Source organism: Sturnira hondurensis, unplaced genomic scaffold (genome assembly GCF_014824575.4).
Source record: "Sturnira hondurensis isolate 20B ecotype Veracruz unplaced genomic scaffold, ASM1482457v3 Scaffold0005279, whole genome shotgun sequence".
NCBI lineage: Eukaryota > Metazoa > Chordata > Mammalia > Chiroptera > Phyllostomidae > Sturnira > Sturnira hondurensis.
Window position 1 is genome coordinate 8102684 of NW_028077910.1, and position 27241 is coordinate 8129924.

Consider the following 27241-nt stretch of genomic DNA (forward strand, 5'->3'; position numbering starts at 1 on the left):
ACTATTTTTCAAAACCTAAATGGAATTTGGTGGATTTACTTTTTACTGGGCATTTAGATTCTGTAGAAAGCAAGTAATTGAAAATCAAGTATAATTGAAATTTTTCTTATTCAGCCCTTAAACCATCCAGTGTTGGAATGAGCATCAGAGGAAGTGGTGTATTTTCATTCAGGGGCTCCGTGATGTGAAAATACAAATCTCTAAACCCAAGGGTCACACTAAACACAAGGTATGATACTCATAACACAAAAGGCATTTGAACATTGATTCCTATTGAGGGAGCAGGTGATTCATGTCTTCATCTCATACTTTCCTCTTGGTAAAGGATTACAGTCTCTCTCTCCCTCTCCCTCTTTCTGTTCACAATAGTTGAACATTAGCAACTTGAATGTGTATGGTTACAACTCCAGTATGCTTTCCAAGATTAAAACTTAGCAAAATGCATTTTATAAAGACTTTTAATGGCTTTCTTGAAGTAATCCAGCATTGGTTACCAAGGATATATGCATAGGGAATGATAAACATTTATTATGATACTTTCTGCAGTGGCAACAACAACCCCGCAAAATTAATACAAACGACTTACATAGCTAAAGTATTTAGTGCATCATTTCGATTTGATTCATTGAATGATTTTTTTTTTTAGAACATTTGGATTTTGCTAGCTCTTGTAAAAGTGGAAGCACAGGAGGGGAATATAAACTTGTGAAAGACAATGTAAAAAAGACATAAAATCGTGAATTTAAAACCTGTAGGCATATCAGCCTTCATTTCGACTTTCTCCATCTCATGACTAGGTTCAGTGGTTTATTTGTGAACTGGTAGTCTAGGTCAAGTGGAGAGAGACCTTATGGGTGAATCCGGGTGAATGTTTTTCTTTTCTCTGTAAGTATTGCCATTCGAGTCATTTCTGGCAGCCTCCCTTCCAGTTACAGGGGCACTGCAGGCATTAGCAGGCTTGAGTTTGTTTTCCAGCCAAGAACTACATACGAAAAACACAAATACCTTTGAGAATCTGCATCTTGGAAATTGACCAATGCTTAATTCTTGAGTTTATAGACAGGCTATATTAGAATTTTATTTGAAGTTAAAGAATTGACTCAACAAAATTTATAGAAAGATATTTTTAAAGTCACGGCTGAAATCAATGTCCATATTTTCACAATGCCACTGAGATTTTATTGGTAGTTTAACTACTATTGGAATATTTTGACATTTTACCATTTAATATCTATCAAAAGATGTGACACCCTTTAAATGGATTGTAAGAGTAACATATTTTTCTAGCTCTATAGAGACTTTATTTTTAAAGGCTCTGGCTCTGGCTATTGAAATAATAAAATGAAATTTTAGTATTTCCAACATAAAGATAAATGTTTTACTAAATCTTGGATAAGAATGTAACATATTGATCATTTCTTAACAGAGGCATCATAACCAGCACACGCTATCAGAGCTTTTGAGTGGGGCAATAATCCTGGGGCCAGAACTGCCTGACCGTCCCTCCCCTCTTCATTCAGTCTACGCCTGTTTAGTTAGAAGCAAGCGCGTTCAATAGATGACATATTAATCACGGCCATTAGTGCTCTTTACAGAGAAGATTGTGTGGTTGCTCCTGTGAAATGTTCTGTTCCTCGGGATGATGAGTTAATTCATCTGGAACAATGTTCCTTCATCAAGGCTGTGGTTTATCTGCAGATCAAATTCCTGTAATTTCGTATGCCATCTGATGTAGCGTCCACTTTGTTTAGCAGTTAGGCGGCCACTGGCAGGCACAGCACGTGAACCCAGTATCAAAACTGAGAAAAGGCAAATTCTTCAACGTTTAATTCAGGCATCCTTAGACTCAGATTGACTTGGTCTTTTCTTTCTCCTCGGGAACTATATATCTAGATAATGCCAAAATGTATCAAGAAAAGCTTGAATAATATAAAACATTGCGTGTAAATATTGCCTATGGTGAAACCTGTGTTTTAGAAGGGCTTGCAATGGAAGAGGGTAGGAGGGAGCAGGGTGATTTTGAAATGAGATTACGTGCATTCCTTTGGAACATTTTCATACCATACACTCAAGTATAATTACAACTGTTCACAGGCCAAGAAACAACTGGCTAGAGTTTACTGGTAACCCACTTGGTTTATGTTTATGAGCTTGATAAACCGTTCAGATGCTTGCGAGTTGACTGAAAAATTGAGGTTTGATTTTGTTTTTGTTTACCTAATACTATTTTATAGCTAACATTTTTGGTCAAGAGTTGAAAATAGTCAATTGAGAGAAAAGTATAGTAAGCAATGCTTATGTACTGTGCTGAGACAGATGCGAAGTAATATGAAGCTTTATTTCCAAAATCGTTCCCCTTAGCTATTTCAGTAGAAAGAGAAAGGGACTTCAGTTGCATATTTACCTATCTGTAGCCCGGTGCCCCACTAAACTCGCTAGACAGGCTTCTTTTCAGAGGCACTTCTTAGACTTTGAGAGTCTTAACAGCAGTTGCTATATTTGTGTTCACTGCTCAACTCCAAGAGAGAGCTATCTTTACTTCATTTGACCACAGAATATGTTTTCCGGGAATACCTGGGGATAATTCACTGATTAGAAAATACTGGGGTGATGGGTGTTTCTTGCCGTCAAACAGCTTATAGACAGATTGGCAGATAACAGAAATATCCCAAATGACCCTAAATACCATGACTGACTAGTGAATGGTTTTAACAGTGGGTCCTGTGAGAATTTCAAAGAAGAGAGCCTAGGGTTTTTGTATCAGCTTGATAAATTGAACTGTTACTGGCCCTCCAGGAACTATTGTTTTATATTCTGGAGGCTGCGGACAGCAGAGATAAGAAAGCGAAGGGCCTGCATGGACACAGGTGTTAACCAGAGCGGAAGATTTGTGTGGGGGGAAGACTCCGTAAATGAGCCTGGAAGGATCAATTTGATGTCCAGTTATAGAGGAGACTGCATTTTGGATTAGTGGCTTTATTTTCTAGTGGATTAATGCAGTTTTTATTTGTTTTGTACCTTTTTTTTTGTTTTTAGTTAAAGCAAAACATTGTCATAACTTTGTTATTTCAGGAAGACTGATTTTTGGTTGACAGATTCCACAGAATTGAGGCTTAACGGGACAAGGGCCTCCATTAGGCCAGTGCGAGTAAAGGGGAAGGCCCTGTAGGAAGCAACGAATAGACTGCCCACCCCACTAAGTAGTCACTGGGGACAAGGGAAAGGGAGGAGTCCATGGTGTCCAGGGTTGGCACCAAGTGAAGGGCAGAGGGTGGGTATAGAAACAGAAACTTAGGGAAGGCAATACGTGCTGCTCCCCCTGGGGGGCGGCAGCAGGGACCGGAATTCCTCTCTCTAAATCCCCTGAAAGAGAATTGTTAGTGCATCAGCTGATTCCCGAGGGAAAACAGGGTTAAATAGCTCACCTTCTTAGGATATCAAATGTAGTAATTCCTCATTCAGGTAACCATAATTAATCCAGCGAGTTCAAGGATGATTTAGCTCATTATGAAAAGATGCTACTGAAGATGTCAGGGTGAATGAAACTTGATTCTGTCCTTAAGAACCTTACCCTGGCTGTTGAGGAGGACAAGAGCATTTCAGAAACAACTGAGAGCGAAGGTGGAGCTGGCTGAAAACCAGGAAATAAGCACGGATGATTTGAGGTGAAGTATGAAAAGGCCGAACCTGGTTGGTAGGAATCAGTGGGCACAAAAAAGGAGGGACGTGAAGGACAGATAAGATTTTTGTCCAAGATAATCGAGGTAAAATGAATTACAGGCAGAAGAACAAAAATGGTTATAATGAAAAGAGTGACACTGATAATAATAGCTCTTTTTTATTGACCATATGCTATGTGCCATGCATGATTCTAAGAGATTTAAATGCATCGCCTTGTTTAATTCAAAAAGATGGAATGAGTGCATACTGAATTATTATACAGCTGGGACTCCCGGAAGAATTTTGAATGGGAAGTGATTAACATCTGATGCTTGGGAGCATTTGGTGTACAGCAGAAGCTGGTGGGAAGGTGAGCGCTTGTCACAAGATCTGTTAGGAGGTCATGCTAATCATTCAGATGAGAGGTGGCAACCATCTAAGTTAGGCATCCAAACTAGGTAGAAATAAAAATGAAGGAAGGACCTGATGCATTTTTTTGAACAAACATTGACTGAATACCTACTATATTCCTGGCATTATGTTAGGCACTAGGCAATAGGAGCAAAAAAGATGCACCCAATTCGTGCCAACCTGGCACTTAAAGTCCACAAGAGAATTGTAGAGAGTATGTTCCCTGGTCTTGGTGGCAAATACTTTCTTAAAACTAGCCTGCACCCCCACCCTGCTCTGTGTGTGTGTGTGTGTGTGCGCGCGCGCGCGTGTGGCCTCCTACCTGGCTTTTTAGGGCTCTTGAATCTCAGTGGTATTCTGCCTCTGTCTCAGACCTTCTCCCTCTTGCTGATTGGCAGAAAACACAGTGGTTGGGACAGAGCAAACTCAGCTGCAAGCCAGACAGAAATGGACATCTTTGGGGGTAGCACAGCTTGAGAGAAAAAAAACATTTTTCTTAAAATTCTTCTCTTCCACAGGTCAGGGTAAGGATTAGGGCAACTGGCATTGGAATGGAAGAAAGAGGATAAAAAAAATACATACGCTTTGCCGTTCCCCAAAGTACAGGCCAGACTATCTTCCTTATTGTGTGTGTAAGCCTGTGCTAACTCGTTACACAAGCACAAATACTGTGAAACGTATAGTACTTTGACCTGTTCCCGTGAACTCAGAGCAGTTCACACTCATTGTACCCAATTTATTTCCCCCCCACTCTTATTAGACTGATATTGTGAAACTTTCATGGAAACCAACTCCAATGTTAAGCAACTTATCCAAAGGCACACAGCTAGGAGTGGAGACAGGAGTAGAGGAAGGTCTTCCAATTAGTTTTAAGCGCAAGAGTATGAGTCTAAATTAGCACTCTTAAAAGGCATTTCTAAAGTGTTAGAGAAGAAACTAACCCTAGGGTTATTGCAAGATGTCCTAAATGCTGTCTTGAAACATCGACAGAAGTTTAATTTAAGTGAATAAGTAATCAAAAATTAATTCCTTATATAGGTGCGGTTAATTCCAAAAGCATTCAGTACCTTAATTCTTCGATCAAAAGGATGAATGAGGGATTTGGCTTTTTGAGAAAAACTGTAACCATGATCTAAGTTATCTTTTACAAAATAAAAGGATAATAGTAATTTTGCTCAGTGCTCTAAAAATACTTTTTGTCTCAATAATCGATTGATGGGTTATGTGTTTTCTTGTGAATATTTGTTTCTTAGTTTGTATGAACATTTATTTGCTCATCATTTTTTTCTTTAAAAAGATGACAAAATGATATTTTGTCTCTCTACCAAAATTTTACTATAATATATTTTATATGAGTTGTTTTTTTAATCACAATGTTTTAATTTAGGGTTGGTATACATTTCTCGTTGTGGTGCTTTAGCCACAAAATAACCACTCAGCATAATAGCTTAGGGTTGAAATACATCAAAATAGTCCAACAAAAATTTTTAAATATGGTGGCCTTAATTGGAGTTTAGGAAATAAATCTTTGATCATAATAACTTATTCACTAGAGCCGTTGTCTCAGCAAAGTATTCCATCTTAGTTTCCAAAGAACTGCTGGTCATTACTAAAAATGTCTAAAGTCGAAGGAAAAAAATTTTTTTTTACTTTCATTCTGGCCAAATATACTATAAAAGACCCAACTGTCAAGCAAAGCCGTCTGCACTTTTAAAAAGTGATCCGGTAGGTGATTATGCTTGTGTAGTTAATTAATAAAAAGGGGAGTAGGGAATGGTTCACTGGGGAAACTTTTACATCACAGCATCTATTATCAGGGATCCCATGCTGTAAGAGGGGGGGTGCTAATTCTGAACGCACATAGTACCATCCTACAAAGACATCACGATTTGTAGGAAATCAACCCTCCAGCAGTCCTGGCAAGCCAGACTGACCCCGGCAAATGAAAATAATCAAAAGTAATTAGAAGCGTGCTGGACTACTCCTCGGAGAGCCGAGCAGGAGAGTAAACATGCCTGGATCCTCGAGCCACTGCAAAGGCCCATGTCTGAGCTGTTAGGTGCCCTGACCTTGTCCACATAAAGATGTGATTTATGAAGTGCAGGGCACAGCAGCAGGGCTTCTGTCTTCTCCTGGAGAACCAAATTACTGAGGTGGAGATTAACATGCTTTCAGTCGGGCCCATTTCCAGACCAAGGGAAATTTTTTATTTACCTTTTTTTTACCTTTAATTTCCTCTTTTCTTTTTAAAACAACACCGCCCCCCCCAATTAAAAAAAAAGAAAAGAAAAGAAAGTTCATCAAGAGAGATCAGAAATATCTCTCCTGAACGGTGATGATGTGTAGATTGGAGAGTACAGGCATTCCCATCCCTGTCGGTTTGTAAACTCTTATTGTGCTGGGCCATGTTCGCCGGGTCTCCCTAATCAGCATCAGAAAATTCACCTTCAAGTTTAGGGAGCCAAGCTTGTGAAATACTCCCACAATGAAAATTTGGAAGTTAAAATTAAACAAAATATTTCCTTTGATTCCATGCCTTTCTGATCTAGTTTCTCTTGCCTAAATGTTATACTTCATTATAAGGCTTATTTCTTAGGGAAAAAAAAAGCCCTTAAGTGAAGAAATTGTAGGTGATCAAGAATTGGAGGGAAAGAAAATGGAGAGATAAATTCGTGTTTTTGTGTTGGAAGAAATATTTATATCCTCTTGAGTCCAAAAAACATGTTTTTCTTATCTTAGGTTAGGTAAGATTTTACAAAATCCTATTCTGACATGGAGAAGGAAGAATTGATTTTCTTTTTAAACACACATCAATATCTATACACGAAGCTAATTTAATTAGCAAGCAGTTATTGTTCAGCCAAATGTCAATTTCTCAGATTATTTCATGCTTCTTGACATGAACTGTATGAAACAGGATTTAACAGGATCTCCACGAAGGAAAAACTGCACTTGAGAAATGTAAGAATGCGCTTGTATGTCCTTGAAAAGCTACAACAACAACAACAAAAAGAGTGTTAAAATAAAAATGTCAGGCTTGGAGTTCAGTGCACGTTTAGCCACCTAAAGAAATGCAAAGCTGCAGAATTAAGGGAACTCTGCTTAGGCTGAGGTTATAAAGTGCTTTCCTCTATAAACTAAAAACATAATGTCAGGGTGAATGGGAACATACTTTATTAACTTTATGGTATTGAAAACTGCCAGCAAGTTGTCTTGTTTTTAAATATTGTCCTCTGCAGAGTGTTACAGGGCTGTTTGTCCACAGGAAGCCTATTAAAAGTGGACAGTGCAGTCATTTCATCTGGCTTTGGCTGGACTGCTTTTCTTTCCTTTAATGATGTGCTGGAATGTACCATGCCCATAGGGTCTCCATTAGCAGAACTTTTACTTCTGGGACAACCATGAAGTTTAAGGCTTAAAAGAGGCATCAGCTTACAGTCTTGTGGGAATCACTTGAATACTGGAGCACTAACTTCTTACTGCTCTAACTAATATATTGACTTATTTTAAATAAACAGTTACACAATGAAGGCAGAGCCAGTGGCCTTATTGGAAATCTTTGAGCCTTTTAAAGATTCTGCAATCCACCCAGATGGGGGAGGAAGGAAGGGGCCTGAGGAGGGTTTATGCCCTTTTCAAACCAGGAAGAAAACACATTAACCTCTCCCGCCCCAGCCCTGCCATCAGCCAAAGGGGGATCTTTACAGCTCCCAGAAAATCTATCAACTCACACTCAAACCCTGTATTTTCCAATTCCCTTTTCCTGGTAAACAACAATTAACAGAACAGGGCAGAAACAACAATCATTCCTTCTGGAAAAATGTTTTAAAAATATGATTCTCTTTTTAAACATTGCTGATAAATCACTCTATTTTCTGCCTTCCCCAAAGCTATACATTTGTTGTAGTATGTTCTCCCATTCCATCCCCTTAATAATATTTAGATCATCTGTCTTGATACATGTTTGCAAATTAAAGCTGGTTTGAGATTATAGTAAAACCATTATTTTTAATAGCCCATTTCAAGGGCAGCGCTAAAAACTGCAGAACACGCATGTTACTGATTACTGCTGAGCAGACAGCGGCTTTTACAGATTAATTTGTAACTGGGAACTACTGTAAACAGATTTCACCAGAAATCCCAAGGAATAAAGGGAATTGGTGGTGGTATTTGGCTCCTAGTATTTATTATTTTAGAACTCTCCTGATGGAAAGCAAGTTAACCAGGGGAAAAAACAGCCCCCTGCAAAAAACCTTTTCTGCCAGACAGTCTTCTCTTCTGTTTCACTCCACGTACCGGGAGTAGGTCAGGGTCTTCTCCTGAAGGGTTAAGCATTTAAATAGCAAGAGGCTTCTTTCATGAAAACAAAGCCAATATAGCTACTTTGGGATTCCAAGACCCTATTTTTAAACATCAAGTTGTGTCCTCGAGAATAAGTGGGTCGATTTCGCCTTTACGTGAAGTTAGTATTATATCATCAAAGGGGAGAAGGGATTGGGGGGTGTCATTTTGTGGTTGTCTTGCCCCTCTGATGATTTCCTTTAGTCTTTCTCACAAGTTATTCAGTAGAAAACAAGAGTGATGACGATGATGACGATGACGATGATGATGACGACGACGATGATAAAACAACGATGGGGCTACTCTCTCCCCACCCCATCTCCCTAGATAATTCTTCCAAGATCTCAGACAGAAAGTGTTAAATCTTTCGGTTCTGTTTGGGGGTACAGAATTTCATATACGTAGAAATAGCCTTAGCTGAGGCCGGTGTCTGCGGGCCTGGACTGCAGGGTGCACTTATCCCAGCTTGAGGCTTGGGAAAGCACAGGAAAGCTGTCTAGGAGGAGGGCAAAGCCCGCTCACCGCTCTGGCGGGAGGCAGCGAGTTCACCTGGGTGGTTGCAGCCTCAGGCGCTGCGCCTTAATTCGGGGCGCAATGCCATCTACCGGCTTCATGGTGCACCTGCAAGTACCCAGAGCTTAAAAGTCGCCCCGCCTCCCCCACCCGAACCCAATATAAGGGAAAAAACTCCGAGGCCCTCTCCACGAAATCCTAATTTAGCTGGGACCTGACACTGATTCCACACGACCTTTTGTTTACCCACCGACGTTTCCTCCTTTTCAGAGCAGCTTTGTAAAGGGCAAGGAGGTGGGAGCTATGGGGCCGGGAAGGAGGATTGGGGCGCTAGGCTCTCAGGCCCCCTGATCAGGCCGCACTGTCTGAAGCAATCGGTTCACCAGATTACTTGTATTTAATACACAATGCATCATAAAACAAATCCCTCATCCTGACAGGAAGAAAATAGAACAGCTCATAGCTCGAGCCGGTCCAATTTATGGCTAAATTAAAAAAAGGGGGGGGGGGCATTTGACAATGGGCAAGTTGAGGAAGGGCAGGAAATCAATGGCAACAAACCGGGGGCTCTTAAAGGTTCTCAAGCACCGAACTCTATGGGAATATCTGACCGAGTTTTAGGTTATTTACAAAGAATTTTTCCTGTCTTACCTACCACTGCTATGCGATTTCCCCTCAAACAATGGCCATTATCTGAAATAACAGTTCAATGTCATAGATAACAGGCCACCGAAACGAATTAGTCACCACCTCTTGTCATTTTCTCTCCCCCACATCCCTCCTTTTTGTTACTATTTTTGTTTTTAAATCATCATTTTGGGGGAAATAGAGACTTATTTGATTTACATATCTATGTGAACTTGGAGAAAATAAAAAGACCTGGCCCCCTTTGCAGATAAAGTTTAACATAAACGCTTTCCATCCCTCTCCATCCACCCCTCCCCTGAAAGCCTCGCTTGACTCCTTTACTTTGCTTAACTTTCCATTGTTGAACTGAGAAGTTGGATTTTGTCCATTTGTTTCTATGAATGGAGATTTGTGATAAAAAGCGTTATTTCCACTTAACCAATGGGCTTTACTTAATTTTGCAAGGTTGGCTAAAGTAAATCCATAGATCCTTTTATATTCTTTCTTCCAATGTGGTTTCTGAAATGTGTTGATAAAAATTGACCATATATATTAGAAAGTTATAAACCACCGGATCACCAAAAGTAGCAATTAGAATGTTAAAAGTTTAAAAATAATGAGCTTTCAAATTGCTTAATTTCATTTTTCGGTGTTCATGGTGTTTTAAATTAGTGTATCCGAGAATATGGCAAAAACTCACCAAACAATCGTCAATCTCTCTAAGTCTATAATACATCATTTGGGCAGATTATATGTGAATAATATTTCAGATTTTTAAATTTCTCCTAAGAAAAACATGATTTGAAAAGAGTAGCATGCTCTTCTGCTGACCTAACTATAATAATAAAGGAAATAAATTAGTACGAATTTCAATAATATAAAAAGGTGCTTGGAAAACTGGAAATGTACATGTCAACTTTTCACTCTTAGGGTGCTGTTTTCTGAAAATTTCTAAACTAATTTTGTTTAGCTTGAGCGGGCGTCCTTTTACCCGAATCCTCATCTATGCTCCTCCAGCGCCCCACCCCCAGCCTCGGAGCACACACCCTCACAGTCCCGAAAGCACTTCACCCCATCACTCCCATCCCCCATCCCTCTAACACACACACACACACACACACACACACACACACACACACACTCTCTCTCTCTCTCTCTCTCTCTCTCTCTCTCTCTCTCTCTCTCTCTTTCTCTCTCTCACTCTTACACTTGTGCTTTCAGGACATTGAAACAGAGGATATTTCCCTGGGGAAAGAAATCCTGCCTTGGGAGATTGGCGAGATCTCCCCATTGGTTGTTTACCCAGCGAAATCTACATGTTTAAGGGGAATGGTGCATCCATAATCAGTCTGTCCCTATAGGACTTAGGTCTTGGCGACCTTTTTGTGACCTCTCCCGCCAGAGGAGGCTGCTGTCACTTTAAAAATTACTGAAAGAGGAGCTCGTCCGGCTTCCGATCACTCTGGGCGGCGGGAGATAGCTCCCTTTCTCCCTCACCCCGGGTTCTTTCTGGATGGCCGAGCAGATCCTCTTTAAAGAGACAGTTCATGAAACAGAAACCCAGCGGCTGAGCTTGGAGTTGCGAAAGGGGACGATCCCGTGAGGGTCTAGGACGGGGAAGGCACTGCGGAGGATCTAAAAGGGGGCTAGAGCTCCCCTCGCCTCCCCAGGCCCCCCACCTTTGCAAACTCTCCTCCTCCTGCCGGTTCCCCCCTCCCCACCTTTGGAACTGAGAGAGAGAAGTGGAAGAAGTTTTAGTGGGTTTCAGATAACTTTCATTACACATCGGGCTGATAAGAGCAAGAGAAAGTGAGAAAAGAGGGAGGTGATGTGAACCAGAAGGAATAGCTCCGAGCTCTTTTAGGAAGGGGGAAAAAGCCAAAACTCCCCAAACCCGGGTCACTCAGAAGAGAGGAGACTGCTTTTCTGGTTTCAAAAATACACTGTTGGCGGACAATAAATCTGAAACGCGTGGTCCTGGCGAGATCCTAGAAACGGACAAAGTTATCAGAAACCCTTTCGGAAATCGAGACTCGAGGCTTTTTAATTTTTTTTTTTAACCTCTCGAAATGTGGCTCGGGATCATTTGAAAGAATTGTCTTGCAGGAAAACTGGGGGCTGCTGATTATTTTATTTTGTTTGTTTTAATTCTTCTGTGATTGCCTTTTATTGCTGAGTAGAGGCCATAGAAATCTTAAGGTAAGAGAACGCACTTAAAAAGAGTGTTGGCGATGTGCATAGTTTGTAACTTCGGACAGTTTCCTGCCTTGGCACCCCTTCTCCGGGGCGCCCCCCGCCCCCAGCCTTCTTTTCCTACTTGCCCGCAGTCTCGCGGAGCCCTGCTGCTTATCTACGTTGCCGCGACTGGCGATTTCCTTGTTCCTCCTGTGGAACGGTGCGGTCTGGACGCGCGTCTCCGGGGTGGGTCGTCCGGCCTTCGGTGGGTCTCTCTGCCGGCTGTCGGCCTCTTTTCCTTGCGACCTACTCCTGTTTCCCCTCCCTCCGTGTGTCTGTCCGTCGGTATCTGGGACGCATAAGGTGGGGTTGCCAAAATCTGCATTCCTGGCACCGGCCACGCGACTTTGGAGCGGCTTTCGGCCGAGTTCCACCTTGCCAAGTAACAGCTTTGCTGTCCAACGTCGTGTGCTGCTTCGCGAGAAAGTCACATTCGGACCCTTTGGCTAGATTGTGGGGTTTTTTTCTTCTTTTGCTGTTGGTTTTTTTTTTTTTTTTTTGAAAGGGCCTTTCTCTAAAGTCCACCTAAAGGGAATTCTTTTTTTTTTTTTTTAAAGCTATCTCTGGAACTTGGAAGCTTTTAAAAACACAGGAGTGTGTTAGGCGAAATGACGGAAGATGTGCTGTTACTTTATTTTATTCGAGATTTCTGAGACGATTAAGACACTGGGTAGACTAATGCAGTTCTGCTAGCAAATCAAAAGTAAATAATTCACCCAGGGGGGGATACGTTTCTGGGAAAAGTTAAGCTTTTGTCTTGGGGCAAGAATATTGAGGGTAAGAAAGTTAATGTGTTGGTGAAATATTTGAATAATCATGTAACATATATATGAAAAGACATTCTTTGGAAATGAACCTGTTTTTAAATTAATTTCACTGTTGACAGTGGCAATGGCAATAATGTTAACACGGAATAAAATTACACCTAGAATTTTTATGTGTAGTATGTGCAATATTCAACTCCCTGCCCCCGCAAAAGGGAATACTGGAAAACTAAAGGGGACAGATGATTCTTGACTTTGAAATGAACAAGTTTTCCGTGTCTTGTACAAATATGAAATGGAACTGGTGTTGCATTTCACTGACTTCACCCTGTTTCCTTCATTAAATATTTCTCCAGTGTGTCAGTAGAGCTGCCTCTTTTTTTGCTGGTCAAGAAAACAAACAACAAAAGATCTACTAGAAACCAAACAACCCAAAAACCAAACCAAACAACAACCAAACTTCTTACTATTTTAAAATGTGTATTACTGCTGTTATTTATGGTCCTTCTAGACATCTGAGGATGAGGGAATCTCAAGTTGCCATTTGAGTTACTCATCATTGAGAGTTGAAGGAAACAACGTAAAGTTTGTAATGCTATTTATAATAAGAAATTGTTAAAAATCTGTCCTCACTAGAGAGAGTGTTCCATGTGGACATTTTGCTGTTTTTAGTGTGAAGAGTTATCTTTGGAAAAGACTTGCTGTGGTGTGTGTGTGTGTGTGTGTGTGTGTGTGTGTGTGTGTGTGTGTAGCAATTATTATCCCTATCTTCTGTTCCGATTTTTCTTTTATAAATTGTGGGGCTACTTATTGCCTTTTAATTGCCTCATGGCCAAAGGCTTATTCATAATGCCTCTTGACTAGAGCCCTCAGAGCACTGGGCTTCTTCTTGAAGTTTGTGGTGAGTTAATGACTTGAATCTGCAACTGGGTGATTACCTGAGTTCTATGCAAAATTGCTTTTAGTCTGTATATCCGAGAGTTTAGTTTTAACTTTTATGTAGGTATAGATAAAGCAGAGTACTGTGGGGTTTATTTAATTCATTAATTTTTGTTCTAGACTATATTGTTTAGTCTTTGATAGGGAACTTCCTCAAGTTTGCATTAACTGATTGACATGAGAATTACCAGCCTTTCTAGTTATTCACCATCAGGTCAACAACTCTGCAGCTTTAAACATTATTGCTGCTAGTGAATCAGAATAGTTTCATTTAAGTATGCACAACCTTAAAAATGGATGTTTCTCATTTCAATTTTTGTTTAATAGGTGCCCTAAGTAATGATTAGTATTTAGGCTAGGCTGAATGTAAAAATCTCATCAAAAATAACCGTACACAACCATGTATAATGATGACAATTTACTCCAATATTCTTATATATTTTTTACTTGTTCACAAGCCAGTTTTGTTATTTTGCTTACTAAAGGTAAAACTGAAATATACATTGGCATGTGTTAACTAAAACATTAAGTTGCCATATTTTGCATGAGTGTTTACCAATCATTTGCTTTCATTTGCTTTTCTTTAGTTTGGTCAAATGCATCTATGATACAAATATAACTACCTTCTTCAACTAAGGATGTAATTTCATGGTAGTGAAATGAAAACTGAAAATGAATTTTATAATATTTAGGTTAAAGTTTTTAAATTGAATTCATTTAATGCAAAAATGTGAAAGTGCATGGGAAGGCTATCTGAACCAAAAATATTGACTGTTTAGTTTAGAAATATCATATTAATATACAATGTTCAATGTTATTTTTTTATAAAAATCACATTGGGTAAAATTAAGTCAGCAGCACTCATTCATGCATAACAAGGAAACAAGCATTTTTAAAAACCAATTAATGTTTCTGTAATAATTCACCATTCCTTCGTTCCTTTAAAAAACAGTACTTTGCCACTTTTAAGATAATGTTTCTCCTTATTAATATTCATGCTGACTTTTTTCTTTTAAAGATTAAAGGGAGGAATATACATTTGAATAAAATATTTTTCAAGTCGTTAACTGTTTTAATGAATGAACTGAGGTAGAAATTGATTGTTCTCATCTTTTTCCTTTTAGATCTTAGATGAGTTTTGCAATGTGAAGTTCTGCATAGATGCTAGTGAACCAGATGTAGGAAGCTGGCTCAAGTACATCAGGTTCGCTGGCTGTTATGATCAGCACAACCTCGTTGCATGCCAGATAAATGATCAGGTATGTTGTAAAGATTTTCTTGTCTTTCTTTGAGAACACTAAAGTATCAGTGAAGCCTGAAGAGAAAAAATAACAATGAGCTGCAATAGACCCTTGTGGCCTGTTTGCTGATATGGTGAAGGATAATGCATAAATATAAGTAAGATGCAGAATAAAGTCATTCTCAGTATTATTTTGTTTTACTATTACTTTTTTTAGGTAGTTAATTCACTTTGTACCACTAAACTTCATAAATGCTCTCGTTTTCTGAGTATGATTGAATGATTTGAAAACTGAATACTAATTGCTAGCTGTTCTTTACCTTTTATTCTTTACCATTATAACAGGGAGACATCCATAGAAAGTACTGAGCTAATCAAGAACACTTTGTGAATTTATGCAAAAATTGGAAATGATATACTTGAAAAATTATATAGATTTATTAGAAATGGTAGATAAATCTGTATGATCTAGGTGTGAAATTATCTGATTGTGCGTTTATATTGATTTGCCTAATTATAAGTGAGAAACACTTTTAGATTAATCAAAGCACTCTTTTAAAAAATATCACTGCTGGAAATTGCTTTATAGAGGCCCATGCAGTGATATTAACTTTAATAATAATAACTATGAAATAAGATCATGAAAATATCATAAAACATATTTTGCACTCAATAAAGTTAGGTAATGAATCTTGTAACTGACTGTGACAATACCTAAAACAACAAGAAGTTTAGCCTGTTCATTTTTGTTTTATAAACATTTTTGAGTTAGAATTTAATTATGTTATCATTATTTATAACTTTTAACCCAGTGATTGCCTAAATCAAATTATGTTTGAAAGACCACATTGAACTAGTTGCTTGGGAAATCTACTATGAAAATCACCACCAAGAAAAAGAAAAGTTTAAATGAAATGTTTTCCACTGAAAGCTGTTCAGTAACGCTAGTGTCACGCAGTCTAAGGACCTATTTCAGTCCATAATCTTTGTGAGATTATTCTTTGGCATTTTACCAGCCATCAGATAATTTTTACTGACTATACTGTATACGAGGTAGTAAATTGTAAAATTAGGTTTAAATGGGAATCATTTAAAAATCTTCAACATATATCAAAAATAATGAACCAATCAATTGTTCTTGTCCCTTTGCTATAAGAAAACAAGAGGCATTATTGACAAAGGAAAATATTATGAAATTAGCTATTGATTGTGAGCAGAAAATATCCCAAGTCTGTCCTATGAGTTACTGTCACCACCAACAGCAAACATTTTTGAGCCCCCACTATTTGTGGGTGTGGGAGATACACAGGTGTTGCCCATGAGTGAATTGTCTATGTTATGTCTCCTAAGAAAGGAACTGAAGGAGCCCGAAAGGCAGCTGTAAGATGAAATAATATAATTATATCATAGTAATGATTTACCATCCCTCTCTACTGACAAAAGGAGCTATTTCCTTAGACAGATAAAACTGTTGCAGGATCACCGAAGAGGGGGTTGAAGAATCAAACTTGTACCCAATTCATTTTGCATTTATTATTTATGTGTCTAATATTTTATAGTAAATATACTCTTGTCATTAGGAATCTTGATTGAATAAAAAAGGAGACTATTTTGCTCTTTCTAGCTCTGACTTAGATTGCTTTTTAGAATAGGCATTTGTAATTTTTACATAGTTACTTTTGAGGTAAATGTTGTAAAATGAATTGCTTTCAAAGGAAAATATACTGGCTTCCCACTTTAATAAATAGCATGTTTACTCTTTTGAGCTGAAGAGCCAGGGAAAATGGTTGATCAGGAAAAACATAAAAGGCCAGTATTAGACACATACCTATTATTTCTGTACGAACTCATTTTAAAGTTATGTGTTATGCTGACAGATACATAAGATGGTAACAGAGTGTGTATCAGATAACATAATAGTGAAATTGACATTACATGGTCAAGTAAATTCACCCATAAGAAACAAGGGAAAAGTCAGAGGCAAAAGTCAGATTCGTGTGATAGGCACATAGACATACAATCACCCTCAGCTCAGTTGGCAAGACAAAAGAGAACAGACACCCAAATAGTATATGCATATAGTATAAACAGACCCATCTATAGGCTTGTATGGGTATTTCTAAAAGCCAATTAAGACGAGTAATTCCAGACAGCTTTGAAATGTGAATGTTGGACTAGGTACAATGATAAAAGAGCTGACTAAAGAGATTCTCTGGGTCTATTTTTTCACTCTCTTTCCCACGAGGAATAGGAGCTGCCAAATGGTGAATAAGCATAACTCATCACATAAGGGACACCTCCATCATGTGAGATGTTATTTAATATCCAAATGTAGAGAAAGACCCTGGATCAGGAGTAATTATTAAACATGAATAATATCAACCCACCTGCACGACATGAAAGCAAACGAGGCACTGTACAAGGAATTGTAAAAAGTGTTTCTCTTTGCTCTGATTCTTAGATAGAATTCAGATTTGTAAAATGGATTTTAACAACACAACTGTGAGAAGGAAGAATTTCAGTGAATCTCTCAACTGCAGTCTAACCATTGTAATGATTAGGCTATCTATAAAAGATGGGAGACGAGGACCCAGAACAAGACAAGAGAATGTAAATTAGAGTTTACTTTGCACAGATATACAGATGTGTAAAAATTCCAGTGTTAATGATCAAGTTTAATCAGTTTGGGTCAGTTAATTAATTAAAATTAGAAAAAATAACTGCAAAAAATAATGTGGAGGAGTTCTACAAAAGAGAATAAATGTGTTTGCTAAGGTGATAATATAGTTTTGTAATAGTGGGACAGTTGAAACGTGTACTGGATAAAATCCATATGTGAATTATTTGGGGGTAAAGAAGTACTTAGAAACAGCCTGGATTTTGATTTTCAAGGAAAGTCGATAAAAGACATAATCTGTTTTGTATCATAAAAACAAAGGGTATTCAATTAACATTTTTCTAATACCCCTCTGCAAGATTTTATTAGAGGGGATTTTTCTGAGTTAAAATGTTCTAATAGACTCCTGTGAGTTATTTTATTTCACATTTTTTCAAACCAAAATTAGCTTTGTGGAAGTTTTCTTTTCTTGACAATACTGCCTAGAAAGACTAATTATTGTTTTTAGATCTCTTTCATTTTATGTTTTTAAAATTACTGCAGTGATGTTTTTAGAGATAGGAATTCTGAAAATACTGGCCTAACTGCTAGACCATAATTTCAAAGTAGCTTCAGCTCCTGACTGATATCTTTATTCCCCTCTGAAAATATTATATTAACTATAATAATTTATCTTTGTAACAAAGGGCCACACCAAAGATACTAGTAAATTAAGACCACAGCCACACTCAAGTCATAAAATAGCAAATGCATTAAAAACACTTTTATCCTTGAAGTCCTAATGAATTTTCCCTTATTCCTTAAAGTGTCTCTATAGTGCTAATAACTATACTGCTTGTTGCACAGTGGCTAGCTGGAAATTTATACTGAAACAGACCTTGCTTCCATATTTTTGTTTAACAATCTGAAATTGTCCCTGGTTGCTTTCAGGAGCAAGAGCTGGCAGTAAAGGTAGGCAGGGCAAGAGCAAAGGCAGAGAGTTGGATGACGAAAGCTGTTTCCCGAATAGGTCTTCAAGAGGACCAAAGGTGCAGAGGAGGCTGGAAAATGGCTTATTAATTATTCAGAGATTTTATTTACATCTTGAAGTACCTGTGTGTTAAAGGTGAAGTAGGCTAAACATCTAGATGATTCACTGAGGCTTTTTTTTTTCCTGAATGTTTTGATGTCCTTTCCTTAGATATCTTATAGATAACTTTCTCTGACCAAGCATTTTGAGGGGTGGATATAGCACATTGCTTTAGATCTGCTGTCACCCTGCTCCTGCCTCTCTCTCCATTCTTGGATGAGTTTCCTCGTACCTTCCTGTTTCTATCCCTTTCCCCTAAATCGGAGGCAAGGTGACCCTTGGACTCCCTGTCCATCTCAAACAATGCCAGTTCTCATTTATGATATATTCCTAAGTTTTGTGTACTTATGGAATAGCTCTCTTGATAGAAGTTTTCCTCCAATACTTCTTCATGAAGCCAGATTGGTTGTAATCAGACAGATCACTTTGCAATTCATTTAAGTTGACTTTTTAGACTGAAACAAGACCTGCCTTTCCACTCATGATAATTGGAATGACCTGGGTGTGTGCTTTGGGGTAACATTTTCTATATGTGTATATATTCTGCATCATGGGAAGGAACATGATTTCATTCAAACTCCTGGCCTGCCCTAACATGGTCTACAAGTGGAATAAAGTTCTCAGAAACCCAAGACATTATTAATCTTGTCATTTACACAAGGTGATAAGTCCTTTCATTTTTAAATGGGCCCTTGACAGTTGGCATTGAGTAAGTAGAATAAAAGAAGTCTGCTTTTCACTCTGAATAGAAAGAAATGTGTCGATAAGGGACTATCTTAATGCCTGATATATATTTTGAAGAAATCGGATACAGAAGAACGAGTGCCCTCAGAGAATGCCAGGTTGGAATTCACGTAGGAGGTTCTGCCAGCTCTCCTGTGGTTAATGAACAGCAGCAAAGCTCTGCAGTGTTTTCAGTTGGGACAGGCATTGTTCTCGTTTGTGCTTTACCTTATAAAGTTTTAACTGCTTCCAGGACGATCGTGGCTGAATTGGCACACCCACTCTCGCTCTCCTTCAGGCCTCGTCGGTGGTTGTATCGGGGAGCTTCAACACTAGAGTCATATTGTTATTGCAGGCTTATTATGGACTCAATTATGAAGTTATTTTATTTGGCTTTTCACTGAGAAAAAATGTTTTCCTGCATCATTCAGTTAAAGCAATGTATGCAAAAAAGAAGGGAATGTAAGCTATGTAAAAAGTAAAATGTAATTTGTTAGCTTTTTCCACTTCAAAAAATAGATACGCACACAATGTTTGCGTAGATTGTCAGGTAATTTGTTAATGTGCTCTTCCTTTACAAGGATTTCTGTCCACATTTTCAATGACCTCTTTTGATGTTAAAATTATTATTGGCTTTGGGCATTTTCTTTGCTTTGCTTTTAAGTCAAGTTCTACTTTTATACCAAAGTTATGCTCTGCTGTTTTAAGATGAATGCCAGCTGGCCATACCCAGGGACTGGCTCTGTGAATGATGCCCAAACTGACTTTGGGGGGATGTTGTTTGGCTGATAATTCACTTCTTTCACGCGAAGACAAAACTGTCTCAGACATAGTTTGCCATTCGATATTTACATGATAAGACAGACAGCACTGCTCCCCTCCTCACCAAAAAGTTTCCCGAATGTAATAGCCCAGGGCACTGCATTGGCATAATACTGCACAGACGAGGAATGTTACTAAGATTCTCAGGCCACGTAAGTGGAAAATATGATAACCTAAAGTATTCTGTGCACATTTTAACTACTAGTAATTAGTGTTTGCACAATATACACCACCATTCATTCAGGAAGATCTCAAAGCCTCACACCCATACTAGACTTCAGCTATTTCTGGAATGGTGCCCAAAAACCATCCTCAGAATGCGCTACAAGCCGCCAAGGAGGAAAACATGCTGGTCAAGGACACAAGGAACGCCTCCAGCCCTAGTAAAAAACCCAAAGATGACTTTTGGCTTCCTTACCATGTGATGATGGGGCTCTTCCCAAATGTTTTGAAACCATCCAGAATGACCAGTTTCTCAGAGAGGGAAGTGAAAGGGCCACATTAAAGACAGGTGGTCAAGGATGTGGAAAATGCAGAGAGATACTTAGAGGTCACTTAAAGGGACCACTTGCATGTGGCTTTCAGTCTGGCTACACTGCAGGCTCCAGGTATGATAAAGGACCATTATCACTTGCCCTATTTATGCAAACTGAGGCCAACAGTCAATTTTCTTTGTTTTATATCATCTAATAAATTATGCTAGGCTTTCTCTTCATGTTATTAATAAAGAACTAAAAATGTGTGTGGGGGGGAAACTTCTCCATAAATGTTTTTGTCCTGAAAATAACCAGTGGCCACACATTTTTCATTTTGGAAGCAGTTAGTGTCTGGTATTTCCCAGTTTACACTGTCACTCTAGGGAAAAGTCTAGGGTACCATCTCTTTGGAGAAACTGAGGATACTAAGGATGGTTTGCTTTGATGAAACTTGGAAATGATAAAGCTTCCATTCTGTTGGGCAAGTATCTTTACATTCTGTCATCAATCTCTCTGTCTGCTGAAGACATTTCTTGTTATCTCTTCCTAATTAGGCTCAGAATACATAATAGGTTCTTTCTTCTAGAGGCTAAAAAGTTGACATCACATCTGCCCTTCGGAATTAGGGTTTCCCACATTGCTATAGGCAGATCAGGGCTCCAGAGTACGTTTCCCAAAGCCAGCTCATAGGTGCACACTTTCTCTGTAGACTCGGTGTTACCTCTCTGCAGCACCACGACCGACAGGTGTGTTCACATCAAATGTTGATTTTGTTCATATATGCAGACTGTCACCTACCTCCCCTCCCACCTGACCTCTAAATGCTAAAGTTTCATTCAGTTTTTCCTAGTCTTCTGACTGGTAATTTCAATCAAGTTATAGAACATAAAGGGATCAGGCTGAATGCTGGGAGCTGAACGAGGAAGAAGTGAACTGTCATCTTCAAAGTGGGAAGACAAGAGTGGTCTGAAAAAGTTGTCTCTCAGTCCAGATTTTGTAGGGAGTACATTTCTCTACTATTTCAATTACTACAACTTCCTGAATAGGTGGAAGGTCATTCATAATGCACACTTCTGTCATTTCTAGACATGCCAAATGCAGTCTATTAAGCATAAATAAAACTTCCAGTGCTTGACCAGGAAAAATAAACAGAAATTTATAACAATGAAGCCTTGTTCATCTTTTTAAAAGTAGATGATGTGTTTTCTTTCTTTCTTGTTTTTCCTCTTGTGCACTGAATTCTTCTTGTCTCAATAGTACAAACATAATACGTTAAATCAATTCAAGCATATCGAACTGGACAGAAGGTGGGCCTGAGAGATCCTAGATTTTTCTATTTTATAGGGTAGTCAATATGAACCCACATTATTACCACTTATAATACAAATGGTAGCTTCATCAATCTGATAGGGGATCAGGCTGAACAGGGCCCCTGACAATATAAAGCAGAGTCTGAAAGACTTCTAATGCCTGTTAACTTTCCTATCAGAATGCTTGTAAGTGTCCATGTTCTCCTCAGTAGCTATCCTCTTGCACTTAAAAATAACAAAAGAAAATGGGAATTCAGTAAAATATGTTTAACTCTGATTTCAGCTATATATAATATATGATTACATATAACTGATATGTAATCAATCCATTATGTGCCATTAAACACTCAATTACACTAATATATAAAATATGAGATTGCTAATATTTTATGCAAATTTAAAGTTTCTGAAAACATGTAGTTTGCCACATTTATATGCCACATGGGAAATATCCAAGCACATGTATTCTTACATAGAGCATCGCATGAAAATACACCTTTTGGAATTCTGACAGGTGTTAAACCACATTCCCTTCACCACTGCTTCTTATCTCTAGCTTAGCCTAACGAATGCTAACTGAATGGGGAGTCTTTGGGCGTTTGAAACTGGTTTCAAGTTGAGTTAAAATAAATTAAACTAATAATTTAAATAAATTAAAGTAATAATTATATTCAGAGAAATACCTATGCCTATTAATAATTTTATACTTACGTCCAAATTTGTGATTCTTACCAGTAGTAAAAGTGGACAGTTTTAAAGGATTTCTAGTTTTATTTTCAAATGTCTGAATGATTTAGAATTTAAAGAATAGTAAGAAATTTCACCAGTATGCTATTTTAGCAAAATTTAAAAATAAAAATAGCACAAACAGATCTATTAAAACATTTACTATAAATATGTATTCTTATAAATTCAGGTATCCAGAGATACAGATATAATATCTGTACTTAAATAGGATTATAACTTTCTGCAAAATGAAAGGAGTCTAGCAAGACATTGGGAAATTTTTTTTCGGGGACAAAATGAAATGACCACCTCAACTTTCAAAAGTTTCAAATGTGTGGAGAGGTAGGCCACATTTATAACTTGTGTTTCTGGAATTTGCTGTTAGCTACCAAAAAGAAAACTCTAGAGGAGTCAAGATATTTTATCATGTTTAAAAATACTTAAAATATTTTATCATGGTTTTTAAAAAATGGGATTCTTATGTAATCCTGTTATCTTACTTTAAAGCCCCATTCCTCTTAGCTTTCACGTGATATTGGGAGGAATTGAGATATTTCTTTTAATAGAACGTTATGAGAAAGACACCAAAATAATAATACATCCATAACCCGTTTGTGAGAATTACAATTTTTTCTAAGTGATTGAGACTTTTGAGCCCCTCATTATACACTTGAGTTGAATTCATCACAAAATCCCAGATCTAGGACATTTTTATTTTGGATTAGTTATCTTATGGAAAAAGATAATCTTTTCCATAAAACCCCCTGATGGGGAAGGAGACCTGTTGACTCCTTATGGAATTTCATGGAGGAATTGCTTTTCTTCCACTTCTCTCCAATACAAAAGCCAGAGAGATTATATTAGTAGTATCTCTGCTTTTGGTATGTAACTCAGAGAACATACAGTTCATAGGACCGCAATATAACTGGGATTTCAAGACTACACTGATTTTAAAGACATTATGATTCATTTTTATCAGCATGGTCAAGCCTACTTGATATACAAACCTACAGGAGAAGCTACACAAATCACTTACATTTTTAATTATGTATTTATTTGCCAGAACACCTATTTTATACAGAAACAGAGATGTGATATCTTATTTTTTTGAATGGCTCAATTTCTTCAAGATTACATTCCATCATTCCCCCACATAATTGTTCTGAGGCAACAAATTATGATTGTATTTTCTTTAAACTAGAACCCCCACTTCTCAAATGCCCGCTAGTGTATTATTGCTAAAATGTAAACTAACTTTATACATCTCTGGACTTGAGTATTCTAAGTATGTGTTTGGGCCAGTGTCATTAAAGAGGCAAAAACATAATTTTCCTGAAGTTTCTCTAAAATCCTAAGAAATGAGATACAGTGAAGGCATGAAATGGTAGCAACACCTTGAAAAACACCACGCTGGATTCGGAAGGGTGTGGTAGATGGGACTTCGAGGCTTATGCTAGTACCGTACCAGGAAGCAGGCCTGGAATCCGCCCTCACTGTGTCAGGAGCGTGCCAGTTCTTTTCAAACCTCAGTTTCATGAGCACCATAAAAATTCACTTAAAATCGAAAAGAACACCCTGAAGTTAAAACCCACTCTGCTTTGCTTTGCCTTTCAGGGCCTGGAATGTCGCCTTTTACCTCCAGTAAATAAAGCCAACATCAACACTCTTCCATGTCTTTTATTTTTTTATGTGCTCAATATTCTTCACATGACAATCTGGACACTTAAAGGGAAATTACAGTAGTGATCTCTGTCCCCACAAAGAGAATTGTCTTTATGATAGGTAGTTATAATGTATCCATCATTTTCTTGTGTTTCTCGGGCTGTTCATATTGCAGGGAGTAACTCTAAAGTGGAATTGAAAGAGACATGATTAATAGTGGGCTACAAAGAATTAATGGTGTCATAGGAGTTTCTTAAAATGATCTGGCATGTGTGCCTAAGAAGCATCCCCCAACACAGACAACTGTGCTGTTTTACGGTCTTGCAGAGTATTGTCTCTTTAACCTCACTATTTCCGAGAAGCCACTGAAAAGTTCTAATATGTCACAATTCAAATGTCAACATGTTGTTGGAAAGGAAGCTAATAAGTTAAACCTTTGAGAGATGCCAAAAAAAAAAAAAAAAGAGGTGATTCAAACTGTTGAGAGAAGTCCATTGTTTTCTAAGGGGAAATAGAACTCCAGAATGAAACAGGGTACTTAGCAGCATTTCACTGGAAGTTTTTTTGGGGAAAGTGCACGCACACTAATTTCTTTTTAATATTGTAACTTTTTGAGCAGAACTATTTATCTCAGTGTACTTTAAAAGAAGGGAAAATGAGGTTAAGTTTTAATAAGATGTAAAGCGTAAATTTGCTGGTTTTTGTAGAAAGAGCACATAGTAAGGGTATGTCTCCTAAGATGGTCTGGATTCTATTGATATAAAGACTCTTAGGTTATATTATAACATATTATACAACATTAGATATTTGACATTATTTTCTATAAACCAACTTCACAATGGGTGAATTACTGTAGAATGAAAAACATTTTATTTCAACAAGAAAGAAATTAAGCAGAAAATACTACTCTTTGAAATTTTTTTTTTAATTTAGCACAATTTTATACTGTGGTCTTTCTATAGAGAAATAAACAATTGGACTTTAGAGCCACCTACTGGAATAAAGAGGCACGTACTTACATTTGACATCTGCTTCTCAAAAGATAAACAAATAAATACTACTAAAGTTATATGCATTTCTTTTGGTCTTATAAGACATTAATTTACTTTTCTCAGTTTGAAATATCAGATGACCCTGTAAGAAACCATAGTTAGAGCAATTACATCTAAAAGTAATCCTTATTTCTTAGTAGGGTGTACCAATTTGTGGTATGCGATCTTTTTTCTCCCACATCGAATTGAACTCCTGTTTGTTGTTATCATTGTGGCTTCTGAGGGGTGTGTGTGAATGTAATTTTTCCAGTTAATTGTCTGACTTCATTCTTTCTTCCATAACATCTATCTGGTTATGAAATTGTTGTTTAATAAACAATTCTCCAATAAAACTAGAAACTAAACATTTGTATAGTAAAAGGAATAAGCACCTTAAATATTTTTATGATTAAATGCTTTTCCATTGAGATATAAGTGATATATAACATTATATTAGATTCAGCCATGCAACATAACGATTGATTCTACATTTGTATGTGTCATGAATGAAATGCTTTTCTAAATGAAAAAAACCCTGAAGTCTGGACAAGTAAATTGTTCAATGACTTGCCTAAGGTCACAGAGCTGGTTCAGGGAAAGGTGGGCAGCTCTTGGAAATTATAGGTCAAGGTTCTTTTCATACTTGCCCCACTGGTTTTTTAGTCAGTCATTAATGGTTTTATTAATTCCTTCCTCCTCTCAACATTTTGCTGGAAAGTTAGGGAAATAAGCCCCCGTAAATGAATCAACCGAAGGCATAATGCTGGCTTTCAAAGAGGGATCTGGGGCAAGGGTGTGAGAGCAGGTCCTCCATGGGGAGAGGAGATTAAGTTTTAGAAAACAAAATACTCCCCTTGCACTGTGTGCTCTACAGATCTTTTTTTTTTTTAAGATTTTATTTATTTATTTATCTTTAGAGGGGAAGGAGAGAGGGAGAGAAACATCAATGTATGGTTGCCTTTTTGTGCGTCCCCTGCTGGTAGTTAGCCTGCAAGGAACCGACCTGCAGCCCAGGCATGTGCCCTGACTGGGAATCGAACCGTGATTGCCTGGTTCGCAGGCCTGCGCTCAATCCACTGAGCTACGCCAGCCAGGGCTGCTCTACAGATCTTGAGGTCATAATTCTTTATGTCATGTCCTTCCAAATTCTTACCTTAAAAATACCTTGTTGAGAAGGTGCTCCTTTTGAGAGAGCACACACTCAAGGGAGGCGATTGTGCCCCCCGGTCACCCTTAGCTAGACTGCTGCTGGGTAAGGCCAGACGCTTGGACTCTGAGTGCCTGTGTGGCTCACTTGGGAGTGAGGAATTTGGAGAAGTGGGAAGTCTTCATTAAACATCACACCCCGTGCGTGTGACATCAAGCCTTGCATTAAGAAAATTTGATTTGTGAAGCAGGATTTGGGACAGATTTGTGACTTGGCATGGGCGTTGCAGCTTTCCATTCAGCATCGGAGGGCTAATTTGCAGTATATAAAATGGGAAGTCACACATCTTTGGGGGAAAAAAGAAAAGGAATATTTTTGTTAAGGTATGAGAAAATGTACAGATATGTTATTATTCACTTCTCTCCTTCTTCCCACCCACCCTCATCTGGTCTGGTGAAGATATTTTACAGAGTAGTCGCAGACATCGCGCCGGGAGAGGAGCTCCTGCTGTTCATGAAGAGTGAGGACTATCCCCATGAAACGATGGCCCCGGACATCCACGGTTAGTCACGCCCCCACCGTGGGGGCGCCGTCCTCATGTGGGGACTGACTGAGCATCCAGAGGGTCCATCATACTTGGTGTTTGTTAGTTTTTTCTGACCATTTAATGTCAGTTTTAACACATTCCTTCTCCTGAAGTGGCTATTTTCTTGGTTTGACGTAAGGCTAATATCACTATGAAGCTGAAGTAATCATAGGTCTTCCCTGAAATGGAGCTCAAAGGGAATTTTGAACGTTTAGACTGAGACGTCGCATCATTAAGCCTTTTGTCAGTGTCTCAGATGATAGTGGGAGTCCCCTCACTGAGCAGCAAGTCATTGCAGAGAGCCTGGCTTTGAGTTTGTCTATCTAGCATATGTTTCTCCCA

General features: G+C 38.2%; 1 protein-coding gene across 10 annotated transcripts in view; it reads left to right on the forward strand.

Moving 5' to 3' along the window:
- Nucleotides 1-27241, forward strand: part of MECOM (MDS1 and EVI1 complex locus) — a 551952-nt gene that overhangs the window by 478235 nt on the left and 46476 nt on the right. For 7 of the 10 annotated variants that reach the window (XM_037046581.1, XM_037046587.1, XM_037046583.1 and 4 more), the window contains exons 3-4: nucleotides 14615-14749; nucleotides 26773-26875. In XM_037046581.1, the coding sequence (XP_036902476.1) occupies nucleotides 14615-14749; nucleotides 26773-26875 (238 nt within the window). Of the gene's footprint in view, nucleotides 1-10838; nucleotides 11752-11858; nucleotides 11993-14614; nucleotides 14750-26772; nucleotides 26876-27241 lie in introns of those variants that run through there. The other 3 variants (XM_037046588.1, XM_037046590.1, XM_037046589.1) reach the window with 3 other exon arrangements.